Genomic DNA, 14352 nt, shown 5'->3' with positions numbered 1-14352 from the left:
GGCAAAAAACTGTCTGTTAATCCTGCATCCCCAAAAAGCAGGATGCTTCTGGTATATAAACAGGCTCAATATACGTTAGTGAAATAATTAAACTTAAAGGAGATAAGAATTCCTTTAACAAGTCCAGAGAATATTTGGAAAGAATGGTATTTCCAAAGAATTTTACATGCTACTCCCCTACAGGCCTTAAATTTTCATCAAATAGAATGTAAAAAATAGTATATTATACTATTCTTTTCTAGTGAATTCTCACTAGATAGTGTTGAAATGCAAATCTGTAAAGAAAATAGCAGAGAATAAAGTAAATAATATAAACAAAAAGAAATTATTCAAGAGTTTCCAACATTCCCTTTCACCATGACCATATACATATAGCAGTGCCACACTGTAAAGGGTTAATATTAAGACTTTCAAAATAAGAGCTAAGGGAACATCAAAAGTATTCCAGAATATTTATGTATATGGAGCCATAATCTCACTATCTGTTGTATTTCCATTGTTTCATACTATACCTTAGATGAAGATCTTCTGAAAACTTCAGACAGGCGTAGATAAATTCTTTAATTTGGTTGTAAACTTTTGGCACAAATTCAGAGAATGGAAACTTTTTTGGAAATGGTTGCTGTAAAAGCAAGAATTAATGAAAGCCAAGTCACAAACCAACATACATTGAAAATACCTATAAATTAATTAAAATGCAAAGGAAATTTTCTTCCACACTGTGAACTGCCTGCTTAACAATCTCAAACTAAAAGAAATATATTTGTGAAAGTTTTCTGATACTAAAAAGAATAAGATTAAATTAAATAAACAATAATTCAAATGTCCTCCAAAACCTGATAAATAAATTGTGATACATTTTCAGCAATAAAAAGTAATGAGTTACTGATACATGCAACAACTTAGATGAATCTCAAAAGCATTATGTTCAGTGAAAGAAGCCAGTCTCAAAAGGTTACATACTATATGATCCCATTTATAAGGCATTCTAGAAAAGGCAAAAGTGATGGATAGCAACAAGACTGGTGGTTGGCAAAGGCTGGGGGTTAGAGGAGGAACTGATTAAGAAGGTGTAGCATGAGGGAATTTTTTGGAATCATGGAACTGTTCTGTATCATCATTGTAGTAGCACATACATGACTCAATGCATTGTCAAAACCAATACAGTTATATAGTATGGTAAATTCTACTGTATGTTTTGGGGATAAAATGTCCTAAAAGTATAATAAAAGAAAGTATTTGAAAGTGTAAGCCAAAATGGAACACTTCCAGAAATCCCCCAAACACTTCAGAGGTGACAATACCCCAAAGCCATTTACTGATTCCCCAAACAGGAACTTCTGCTCTTCTAAGCCCTTCTAAGCCCAAAAATCATCCTTTGAAGGTGTTTTAGATTTCTAACCCATTGAGTTAGAAGTTATGCCTTTAATGAGACTGATACAAAGAAAGTTTTAAGGGGATGCCAAATCAGAGAAATTTATTTTAAAGTGTTCCTTACCTTTTCCAGCTCTGTATCTTGGAATGGGAATTGTCCTACCACCTTTTTATATATCTCTTCACTTGTTACTGGTATAGGACTGTAGTTGTCAGAATCAAGTATGTTTCTATAAAGAAAATAAAAGAAGAAAGGAAGGGAGGAGGTAAAAAGGAAAGAAGGGTTAGTTGATCACTACAGTGATCACAAATAATTTTCAGATGAGCTCCAAGAGTTGTATATCCACCTCAACCCAAAATAAATATTTCCCAGTCCCTAATCTATTCCTTTTATAATACAGCTATTTGGTCTCAGGAAAGGACATCTTTAAAAAAAAAAAAAAAAAAAAAGGAAAATTACATTCTAAAACAAATGGAACACAATTATAAACATGACCTCATAGTATTTGAGATTTACAGGTCAGACAGAAAATTTTAAGGCAACATGTTGAAGCCTTAAGGCAAGTGAGAAGTAAATAATAAAAGAATGTGAGCTCTGGAGAAGGCAAAGAGGTTTTATTTGCTTTTATTAAAAAATAAGACATTTTTGATTATGTTCTTTAATTCTGTACTAGATCTAACTTTCAAAACTGGCAGATGAGGAGAAGCAAGTTCTATAATAAATCCAAATTATGTTCATTTACTTCATCTACTGCTCTACATTAAGAATGACTTTTTCTTCATCCATAGCTTTCGCCTCCTTAACTGGACTGGGGGTTCTCTAAAAGCAGAGAGCATACTACCAAAATCAAAAAAGAAATTTACTGAAGGCATCAGATCAGATGCTCTTAAAACCATGGATATATCATGTTACTAATTTTCAAGAGATAATCCTCCTCTAAATAAAACTGTATCATTAATAAACTGGGCTTTTAGAAACACAAATGCTTATATTAATATATAAATGAGTTGCACTACATGATTATCAGAGACATGTTCATAAAATGTGAAGAGTAAGATTAAAGGGACAATGTAATATCTTAAAGCTATACGAACCTGAAAGTAGGGAAAGCTGATCTGGGGAAGAGGTCTTACAGTAAGCAGAAAGATCACTTTAAGGAGTAAAGGTGCAAAAGGAGAAGAAACAAGTGAGCTGACATGAGTTGTGTGCCAGGAAAACAGTGCAAGGAAACATTTGTAAGTGGAGGTGTAATACAATAATTTTCTTATTGTTGTATGCATGCTGCAGTAACTATTTAAATAATATGCTTCAAATACTGGATTGTAATAAATCTCTTCTCTGGGTATAAGAGAATAAAGATGATGAGGAATCACATGAGTGAGTCTTCAAAAAAGTTCCAAAAAAACTAAATTACTTGAAAGGGCTCAAAAGCCACTACCTTACAAGTGAGACATAGACTGGGCATGATCCTCAAAGAGAAAATCAAAAAACAGATTAAGAAGACACAAGGTGATCTGGTTGGTATGAACCAAGGTATATGACATTCATTCAAGAAAACAAAAAAGCCAAAATGGGATCTGGGGACTCCTCACATAGTAGGTACTAATATACTGAGACTGGATATCTCAGGAACTTTATTTGGGACACCACTACACCTTATTTGAATTCTTAATCATAACTGGGATCAGAGCTAGAAAAAATAAGCTACATATACTTATTGCTTATTACATCTGAAAAACCTTATGTATAAAGACGTGTGTACACACATGCATGCACACACGTGTGTGCGCACACACACACAACTAGAGACAATTTCTCACCTGAAAATACCTGACCACTTCTTTAGCAAAGTTTCACTATATTGATCTCTGATTTCTAACAGCATGTCAAAAAGCTGATTTACAGGAAAACCATACACCTGAAACAAAATAAGAAAATAGCTTCATTTCATAAGGTGATTTTTTTAAGCAACATGAGAGATTAGGCACTGAAAGATGTTTTTGTTCTTTGGCCAACAATTTAAATAAAACCATGATAAGAAAAATCTTTCATTCCCACCTAATATCTAGTGTTCATTCTTAAGAATTAAAAGATATATACCAATATAAGCCAGTCAGAAAAAAATTAAAAGATGAACATTAAAATTAATATATACTGGGTATAAATGTCAGCTAAGTTTTCCCTACAACTCCTTCTGTAAATCTTAGCAACCTTCAGGAATAGGGAGAGAAAATGAGAATGCTACCAATCTCACCCACTTCTAATGCTATTCTATTGAATATAATATGTGGTTCATTATTTAAAACAGTAGTTATGAAACTCCAAAATCACTTAGACATTAGATCTGAATTAAGGACATTTTGAAGAACTAAGGTAGTGAGTTCAATTAATTGATTTGCCTTGAGAAAAAAAGGGGGATGAGAACAATTTATGAGAACATAAACGGTCAAGGTGATGAGCAGGAAATGCTACAAAGAGATAAAAAGTTCTAGCTCTAGGAAAAGAAGAAACAACTAAAAACTAAAAGTTACTTACTCAAGCTTAGATAGACAATGAAAAGATTTAGAGATGATGAAACACTCATCTAGATAAGTCTGTGTAAACATAAACCACAAACCTGAAGTGTGTCAGCAAAAAGCACAATGAGGTTCTTCAAATCTAACACGAGGTTTGGATCAGAGCAGTAAGACTAAAGGAAATAAAAGACAATGAGGAAAACCACCTTTATTAAAAATAAAAGTAAATTTTAATTTACTCAACTGCTTAATGCTGCACCTGGTAAAGGCTCTCTGGAAAACCTTCCTGGTTTAAAGTAACACCAGATTCAGCCAGGGAAGAGTGAGTAAAGACTCCAATAATCCATGATCTACATTTTTAACACTTGGAAATTTAAAAACACACTTCTAAATAACTGTTTGGTTAAAGAAGAAATCAAAATTGATATTGCAGATTATTTAAAAATGAACAGCAATGAAATAGTTCAAATCAAAACCTATGGAATGCAGCTAACACCATTTTAAAAACAAATTACATCTTAAATGTGAACATTAGAAAACATAAAAGATTTAAAATAAACAAACTAAGCACTCAACTCATGAAGCTAGGCCAAAAAAGCCAAAATAAACCATAAATGAGAGAACAAAACTGATAAAATAAAAAGCAGACATTAATGACATAGAGAAGACATGAAAGATTTGATCAATGAAACCAAAAGCTCAAGTTAAACATAAAATCAATAAAATAGACAAATCACAGTTAAGTCCAATTAAACAACAAAGAGAAAACAAAACAATACAAAGAATACAAAAACAAACATAAATACAGAGGAAAATACAAATTACAAATAAAGTCTATGTATAACCTCTTATCAACAAATTTGAAAACTGAAATGACATGGAAGATATCTTCTGTGGACAAGCTACAAAGATGTATATGGCACTATTTTTCAGTGACTTTGATAGTCAAATTCTCTTAATTATAGTTTGATTACTTGCCCTCTACTTAATTGCTCAGTTCCTGAAGGAGTGTTAAATTCTCCCACAATGGTGTGGTCCCTTGGTTTCTCTTCCTACTACTTAACAGTTTTTGTTTATATACATACTGATGCTTGCTTGTCCCCAGTAAATGGGTTATTGTCTTTTTGGTGGGTTAAAAATAATATCAAAACAAATGTTCCTCTCTTCTCCCATTTAATGGTCTTTAACTTCAATCCAATTTTCTTGAAGAATATTGCCCTTTTTGCTCCCCATTCTTTATTTTCAATCTTTCTGTGTAATCTTAATGTATGAATCTCTCTTAGTAACCAAACTATAATACTTTCCAACTCTGGCATTTCTCATGAATACTTACATATTTGGACCTATTCTAGCCATCTTATTTTAAGTTTTCTATTTGCAATGATTTCTTCTTTCTTTTTTGTTTCCTTTCCTGTTTTTCATTGGATCAGTGTTTTCAGATTATCTTATACTGGTTATTAATGTTATATACTTTCTGCCCACTGTTTATTTGAAATAATCTGGGGTTTTCATCTAAAAAATGTTTTAAACTTAAGCTTCTCCTCTTTTAGGGATTCTTAATAGCATAAACTTTACAAATAATCAAACAATCAGTTATTTAGATTTATCTAGGAGTTTTACTCTCATTTTTGCACCCATTTATTTACTCCCATCCCATCTTGCATTTAGAATTTCTTTTTCATCTTTGGTAAAACATCAGTAAGACAGGATGGGTGAAAAGTAAACTTTGAACCCTCATGTGTTTGGAAATGCCTTTCTTTTGCAGCACTCAAACTAAAATACACAATTTCAGATGCGAGAAAACTGTCTGCCCTAATTTACCCTGCCTGACCAAAAAAATGCATCCTTTCAACTGTAATAATCTACTCTTTCTTTAATGCAGGGAAATTTCCCTCTTTTATTTAATTATTTAAGTCCCCTGCTTTGTGACTGTTCTTTCTTTCTAAATCCCTATTAGATACAACCAAAAATCTACATCAATTATCCATGTTCCTTAACTTTCCATTCATATTTTCCATCTCTTTGTGTCTTCACTCTATATTTGGGGATATATATTTGATTTTGTCTTCTTGATCACAGAATGATATGCTGTTTTATCTATTTAATCTTTGAATTAAATTTCTCTATTATGGTAGTCATAAATTTCCAAGAAAGCAATGTTTATCTTTGATTTCTATCCTTCTGTGGCTTGCTTCCTTCCTTTTCCTCCTTACCACGTTTTTTAAAATTGTGAATATAGTATACATAAAGAAAATAATAAATAAAACCTATATGTACAACTTCACCAGGCAAACAAAACTAAATAGCACCAGCATGCCAGAAGCTCCAAAACAACTTCTTTCCTCTCCATTCAGGAAAACATTATCATGACATTTATGATAATCATTTCCATGTCTTTCCTTCATGTTTTTGCTTCTTTGTACTTTTTAACTTAATAAACTTTATTTCTTAGAGCAGTTTTGTATTTACAGATAAATTGAGCAGAAAGTACAGAGTTCCCATATATCCCTTCACACAGAAATTCATGCACAGATTCCCTTATTATAACATCTTGCATTAGTGCGGTAACATTTGGTACAGCTGATGAACCAACACTGACACACTGTTATTAACTGAAGTCCATAGTTTACATTAGAGTTACTCTTTGTGTTATATAATCTACGGGTTTTAACATATGTATAATGACATATTCCACCATTACAATATCGTAGAGAATAGCTTCGCTGCTCTAAAAATTCCCTGTCTTCCACTTATTCATCCCTCCATCCCTCTCCCAAATCCTGGCAACCCTGATCTTTTTACTGTCTCCATAATTTTGCCTCTTCCATAATGTCATATAGTTGGAATCATATGAGTATATAGCCTTCTCAGATTGGGTTCTTTTACTTAGCAATATGCATTTAACTTTCCTCCACATCTTTTTGTGGATTGATAGACCATTTCTTTTTTGCCACTGAATAAATATTCAATTATAAGAATGTACCAGAGTTTATCCATTCACCTGCTAAAGGACATCTTGGTTGCTTCCAGGTTTTGGCTATTATGAATAAGCTGTTATAAACATGAGTGGGCAGGTTTCTGTGTTAACATAAGTTTTCAACTAATTTGGCAAATACCTAGAGTGTACTTGCTGGATCATATAGTAAGAGTATGTTTCATTTTGTAGAAACTGCCAAACTCTCTTCTAAGCTGGCTGTACCATTTTCCATTCCCATCAACAATGAGAGTTCCTGCTGTTCCACATTCTCTTCAGCATTTGGTGTTGTCAGTATTTTAGCCATTCTAATGGGTGTGTGGTGGTAGCTCATTGTTGTTTAATTTGTAATTCCCTGAGGACATATGTTGTTGAGCATCTTTTGTATGCTTTCCTGCCATTTGAATATCTTCTTTGGTGAGGTATCTGTTCAGAATTTTTGCCTGTCTTTTAATTGGGCCCGTTTTTAAATTTTTTTCTTACTGTTGAGTGTTAAGAATTCTCTATATATTTTCAGTACCAGACCTTTATCACATATGCCTGTCAGTTCATTCTCTTAACTTCATTGCTTTGTAACCATCTAAATACTCAGTCTTACTCAATATTTTCTTTCTCAATATGATGTAAGTGGAAAAAATCTGTATGTATAAATTTCTGTCTTGCTTTTATAATTCAACATTATACTTGTGAAACTCATCCATGCTACTGTATACAGCTATAGTGTGGGCATTTTCATGCTGTATAATATTGCATGTTAGGAGTTTAACCCAGATTGTTCATTTTATTACCAATGGACATTTAAGTCATTTCTAATTTTGAAAATTCAACAATGCTGGAATGAATATTCTTGCATGTGCATTATGGTGCATTAGGGCAAGCTTCTCAAGGGAATATAGTTAGGAAAAGTATTTCTGGTTCATGAGGATCTTCGATTTTAAAAGATGATGCTAATTTTTTTCAAAGGGGTTCTGAATACTTCATATCCTTATCAACATTTGTGTTATTAATTCTTACATAATGTTATCTCATTTGGTTTTAATTTGCATTTCAATGATGCACTAAAGTTGAGCATCTTTCACATGTTTCTCAGCCAAGCGAATTCCTTCCTTAGTGAAGTACCTGTTTAAATCTTTTGCTTGTTTTTTCTATTGTCTGTCTCTATTGTCATGATGAATAGTGAAATTTTTGTATTTTTTGTTAGTTCTTTGCTGATTTTGTGTTGAAAACATCATTTCTCATCATATAGCTTGTTTTATCTACATCTTTCATTTTTTTGTTTTTTCTTACAGCTTTAACGCAGCTTAATATTTAATGTATGAATCTTTTCCTTTCTGGTTAGTGCCTTTGGTATTTTAGTTAGGAATTCCTTCCCCAACCTGAATCATAAAGATATTCTCTTATACTATCTTCTGAAAGATTTATGGCCTTACATTTTACATTTTGATATTTTATCAACCTGAAACTCATTTTTTGGTATATTATTTCCCCCATACTGATAGTCAACTGTCCCAGTACTATTCATTGAAATGTCTGTCCTCTACCCACTGACCTGCAATACTATCTCTTTTATAAATATCAAAGATCTTTTTTGGAGGCCCTATATTCTGTTTCATTATTTATCCAATGACAGTACCGGAGTGTCTGGTACTCATTTAATAAGATTTCTAAATTAAGTCTTGATATCCAGCAGAGAAAACCCACCAACCTTATCTCAGTCTTAAGGAGTCTCTTAGCTGTTCCTGGCTTTTGTACTGGCTTAAGACCATAATTCAAAAAGAGCCACGTACCAAAATGTTCATTGCAGCTCTATTTACAATAGCCAGGAGATGGAAACAACCTAAGTGTTCATGATCGGATGAACGCATAAAGAAGATGTGGCACATATATACAATGGAATATTACTCAACCATAAAAAGAAACGAAATTGAGTTATTTGTAGTGAGGTGGATGGACCTAGAGTCTGTCATACAAAGTGAAGTAAGTCATAAAGAGAAAGACAAATACTGTATGCTAACACATATATATGGAATCTAAGGGAAAAAAAAATGTCCTGAAGAACCTAGGGGTAAGACAGGAATAAAGACACAGACCTACTAGAGAATGGACTTGAGGATATGGGGTGAGGGAAGGGTAAGCTGTGACAAAGTGAGAGAGTGGCATGGACGTATATACACTACGAAATGTAAAATAGATAGCTAGTGGGAAGCAGCCGCATAGCACAGGGAGATCAGCTCGGTGCTTTGTGACCACCTACAGGGGTGGGATGCAGAGGGTGTGAGGGAGGGAGACGCAAGAGGGAAGAGATATGGGAACATATGTATATGTATAACTGATACACTTTGTTATAAAGCAGAAACTAACACACCATTGTAAAGCAATTACACTCCAATATATTACAATCAGATTGCAAAGGTACTCATCCTCCCAAAAATAAGATTATTGAGATTTTGACTGCCACTGAATTAAATTTATAGATCAATTTTAAGAGAACAGATATCTACAATAATAACTCTTCCAATCAATGAACATGCTATTTCAATTTTATTTAGGTCCTCTTTAATTCCTTTTCGTCTCTCAAAAACATTTTAGAATTTTCTCCATGGAGGTCTTGAACATATTTTGCTAGATATATTTCTACTACTTTTAATGTATGCTATTGTATCAATTTTATCTTTTAAAAATTTTAACTTTTCAACTTTTACTCCTGGTTTATAAAATGACAGTTGATTTTGCATAATGATTTTGTATCAGGGAACATGCTAACCTTTTCCATTAATTGTAAATGCTTTGAATTTTCAATGTACAAAAATATATCATCAGCAAAAATGACAATTTTGTTTCTTCCTTTCAAAGTTGTATTTTTTAATTTATTTATGTTTCTATCTTTACAACAGTAAGCACGACTTCAAATACAATACAAAATAGGAGTAATGGTAATTAAATATGATACTTATTATAGGTTTTTGAGGATAGATTTTTATCAGTTTAAAGAAATTCTCTTATGTTTTCAATTTACTAAGAGATCTTACCATGAATTTATGGTGTGTTTTATTAAATGCTGTTCTGTATCTATTGAAATGATTACATAATTTTTGTCCTCTAATCTATTAATTCATTAAATTATGTTAATAGACTTTGTAATATTGAACTAAGCTTGCATTTGCAATGATAAACTCAACATATTAATGCTTTTTGTAAACTGCTGAATTCTGTTTTCTAATATTTTATTTAAGATTTCTGATCTATATTTATGAATAAGCCTGTATATTTATGAGTTTATGAGTTCTTATACTATCCTCATCTGGCTTCATTATCAAGATTACACACACCTCATAAATGAGTTGGTGTTTCCTCTTTTCTATTCTCCAAGAGTTTATGTAAGATAGGAATTCAAGAAAAAAACTCCCTAGACCTGAAGATTTCTTTAAGGGAAGAATTTTGACTGCTTTTTGTTTACTTCTGATTCAGTCTTAACCTGAAAAGAATAGTTCTTTCCAGTTTAATGTGGGGGAGGGCACCATATTAGACTCTCCATCCCAGATAGGCCCCAGAGACTATCAAATCTGAGTACAAATTGCCTGGACTAACAAGTAACCTCAAGGCAAATGCAGCTTAAGTGTTTAAGTCTATCTTTCTGGACCTCTGGACTCTCAATCTCCCCTGGATTTGGCCTGGTAATTCCTTAATAACCTTACTAAGCACTCTAGACTTAAACAACATCTTATATGCAGTACATAAAGCAGTACTTTTAGTTGTTTCAAGCTGAACAGCTGCTATGAATGACCGAGCTTCCTATATTCTTAAAATGAGAAATAATTATTACTTTATAAATTTATCTCCCAGTCCATGAGTTATTTGTATTTGCTAAAGAATAGCTATGCAATTTGTTTATTATTGTCTTCTATTTGATGTAACTGGTTTTCCTCAAATATTCTACAACTCGGCATTTGTTTATGTTTAGAAATGAAGGACTAGATTGACTAGTATGTATAACCGGTATGGGTTTCACCCTCTGCAGCTTTTAAGTCTGTTTTCCAAAAACTGACTACAGGCTCTTTGTAGGTGGGTGGGGCAGATGAATCACCTTGCTCAAAAAGTAGTACTAGAGAACTTCACTAATCATGTTATCATCTCTTTATGTTGATGGTAAGGTTGGCCAAAGGAATTGGGTAACCTGCTGTCTAGCCAAGATTTTTAGAAGGTAGACCTCTAAATAATTTCCCTTAAGATTTCTCGCAGCCTCATTCCTGCTCATAACATTTGCTGACTGAATTTAGAGTGTTCCTAGATTCCATTTGGAACAATGTTTCCTACTTTGACAATACCCTCTACACCATATTTAATGCAATATTTTCTTTTCTCAGGTGGAGTCATTATTCTGATTCCTTCTGTTTTCTAAATTCAGAGAAATTTTTCAAAACTTCTGGCCTATAGAGGTACTTTGCAGTGTTTCTCTTTTTAGTTTTTCTTACATGTTATTTCAATAGCAATTTGGTTAGAGAGCTGCACGACATATATGCTTAGTACACCCTTTGACTCAAAGAAATCTAAAATATGTGTGTCTGTGGGGGGGTGGGTATGGATGTGGGTGTGTATAAAACCACTATTACAAAGCATGGAGCTGATCTCCCTGTGCTATGTGGCTGCTTCCCACTAGCTATCTATTTTACATTTGGTAGTGTATATATGTCCATGCCACTCTCTCACTTCGTCCCAGCTTACCCTTCCCACTCCCTGTGTCCTCAAGTCCATTCTCTACGTCTGTGTCTTTATCCCTGTCCTGCCCCTAGGTTCTTCATAACCTTTTTTTTTTTTAGATTCCATATATATGTATAGCTGATTCACTTTGTTATAAAGCAGATACTAACATACCATTGTAAAGCAATTATACTCCAATAAAGATGTTAAAATCAATCAATCACACACACACACAAAAAACCCACTATTACAGTATACACTCTTGTCTGCCCATCACATAATAAGAAAAAATGTCCAATATTTAATAGCTACAAAACATGAGGAGTTTTGGCCACACAAATTATATTGTTCCATAATTTTAAATAGTAAAAAGATACCTTTGTAGTATTATCAGATGATCTGTTTATCATTCTATTGGCAGTCATACTAGCAATTATATTAACAGATCTTCTAATATTAAACCATTCCTGATATGAATTCTTTGTATTAGAATATTATTCTTTTAATATACAGGTACTGCTAAATTTGAATTCTAAGTTAGATGGATTGTATAAGATTGCATAAGATTTTTATCATGTTTTGAAATCAGCACTGAGAATATTATATCTTTCAAAATGTTTCCAATTTATGCAATGACTGATAATTCAATCAGAAAATATAAAAAGTTTTAATTAGTGACATAGAAAGTTAGAAAAATATACAGATTTTTTATAAAAAATAACCACTCAGATATAATGTTTCCTTTTGAGATTTGTTTTGATGTTTAGGTTGTTCTTATTTTTCTTTCTTGCTGATAACGTAACACAATAAATAGTGTCATAAAATAGAATTGGTATCTGTGGCATCAACTACTTTGTCTCATAATGGATAAAAATGGTTCAGTCAGTAAATGTACGTGATGCTGAGTTCTATTTTAATGGTTCTGTTGAAATACAATTCCCATACCATACTACTCACCCATTTAAAGTATGTAATTCAACAGTTTTTAGTTTTTTAAATATTTTTGCAGACATGTGCAAACATAACCACAGTCAGTTTTAGAACATTTTCTTCATCTCAAAGAGAAACCCTGCCCCTTAAGCTATCACCTACTTATTCCTCGTATCCATTCCCAGCCCTAGGAGACCACTAGTTTCTTTCTGCCTCTGTAGACTGATGCTAAACTATTTTTTTAAAGGTATTTTTGTTATTTATTCTTCAGTTCAAAAGAATACACAGTAGATCTACAAGGAAACATTCCATTAAGATTAATTTTCTCCATAGATATACACTTTAATCAGCACATTGTAAAGTGTCCTATTCTTCATGACAATAAGTATGGTTGCATGATGAGGAAAACAGTATATTTTCCTGCTGAGAGACTCCTATAGATTTGTCACATTCTCAAATGTGAAAAACCACTGCTTTAAAAAAAGAAATTGTTTGGAAGAAATCTAAGTTTTCTAAAAGAAAAACACCTTTTCCCAGGAAAAAAATAAAATTGGTGAAATCAGGGAAATGGACAGATATAAAATAAACAAAATCAAAGACTTCTCTCCCACAGAATGACAGTAATACTAGTTAATAAATATGAATCAGAAACAAACCTTCCTCAAAATACTACCTGAAATAAACCATAAAATACCAAAAATAGGACTTAGATAGGGAGCACATAAAATATTTTACCAAAAGATATAAAAGCAGGGCTTCCCTGGTGGCACAGTGGTTGAGAGTCCACCTGCTGATGCAGGGGACACGGGTTCGTGCCCCGGTCCAGGAAGATCCCACATGCCACGGAGCGGCTGGGCCCATGAGCCATGGCTGCTGAGCCTGCGCGTCCGGAGCCTGTGCTCCACAACGGGAGAGGCCACAACAGTAAGAGGCCCGCGTACCGCAAAAAAAAAAAAAAAGCAAATAAGTGAGAAAAATACATATATTCCTGTTGAAAAATACCAGATGCTGAAATATGTCAATTACCTCCATTTAAATTTGCAGATTTACTGCATACTAACACTATAGGTCAGTTTTAGGGGGAGGTAAGAGGTGGAAGGGATGTGACAAAGTGATTCTCAAATTAACCTAGAAGAATAATAAGGAGGTAAATAGTATATTTTAAAAAGAGGATTTTATAGGACATATATGTCATATAAGAAATTAAAGCATACTATATCAGATGTAATAATCAAAACAATGTTGTACTGGTTCAAGACATATAGAGAGAAGGAAGGGGGCAGGCAGCAATCAGAGCCTAGAAACAGATCTTAGTATTTATATAACATATTATGATAAATGTGGCCTTCAAAATAGGTTGGGAAAGGACAGACATTTATGAACTGAATGCTGCATTCCCCCCGAAATTCTATTTTGAAGCCCTAGTGCCAGTGTAGCCTTGTTTGGAGAAGAGGCCTTGGAGAGATAATTAAAGTCAAATGAAGTCATATGGGTAAGGTCCTAATCTGATGGGATTGGTGTCCTTATAAAAGGAGAAGACACTAGAATACATGCTGAGGAAGGGCCATGTGAGAACACAATGAGAATGTGATCATCTGAAACCCAGGAGGGTCCTTACCAGAAACCAACCATGATGGCACCTTGATCTCAGACTTTCAGCTTCTGGAACTGTGAGAAAATAAATTTCTGTTGTTTAAGCTACCCAATCTATATATTTCATTATGGTAACCTGAGCTGAATAAAACAACAGATTATCACAATAATGTTATTGGAGGTGATGAGTCATTTTCAAAATAAAGTCCAACCTCACACACAACACTAAAATAAACTTTTAGTTTATGAATTATATGTTAAACAAG

At 33.1% G+C, this 14352-nt stretch overlaps 1 protein-coding gene across 15 annotated transcripts in view; it reads right to left on the bottom strand.

Moving 5' to 3' along the window:
- The window catches only part of EXOC6B (exocyst complex component 6B), a 721405-nt gene that overhangs the window by 348951 nt on the left and 358102 nt on the right, over positions 1 to 14352 (bottom strand). For all 15 annotated transcript variants that reach the window (XR_007470913.1, XR_007470912.1, XM_033400476.2 and 12 more), the window contains 4 exons: positions 3993 to 4064; positions 3196 to 3293; positions 1499 to 1604; positions 513 to 622 (listed from right to left, as the gene is read on the bottom strand). Coding sequence is in view for 13 of the 15 variants with exons in the window: in XM_033400476.2 (XP_033256367.1) it covers positions 513 to 622; positions 1499 to 1604; positions 3196 to 3293; positions 3993 to 4064 (386 nt within the window). In the remaining 2 variants the exon portion in view is untranslated. The remainder of the gene's footprint in view (positions 1 to 512; positions 623 to 1498; positions 1605 to 3195; positions 3294 to 3992; positions 4065 to 14352) is intronic.

Source organism: Orcinus orca, chromosome 13, assembly GCF_937001465.1.
Source record: "Orcinus orca chromosome 13, mOrcOrc1.1, whole genome shotgun sequence".
Taxonomy (NCBI): Eukaryota; Metazoa; Chordata; class Mammalia; order Artiodactyla; family Delphinidae; genus Orcinus; species Orcinus orca.
This window is presented reverse-complemented; position numbering and strand designations above follow the sequence as displayed.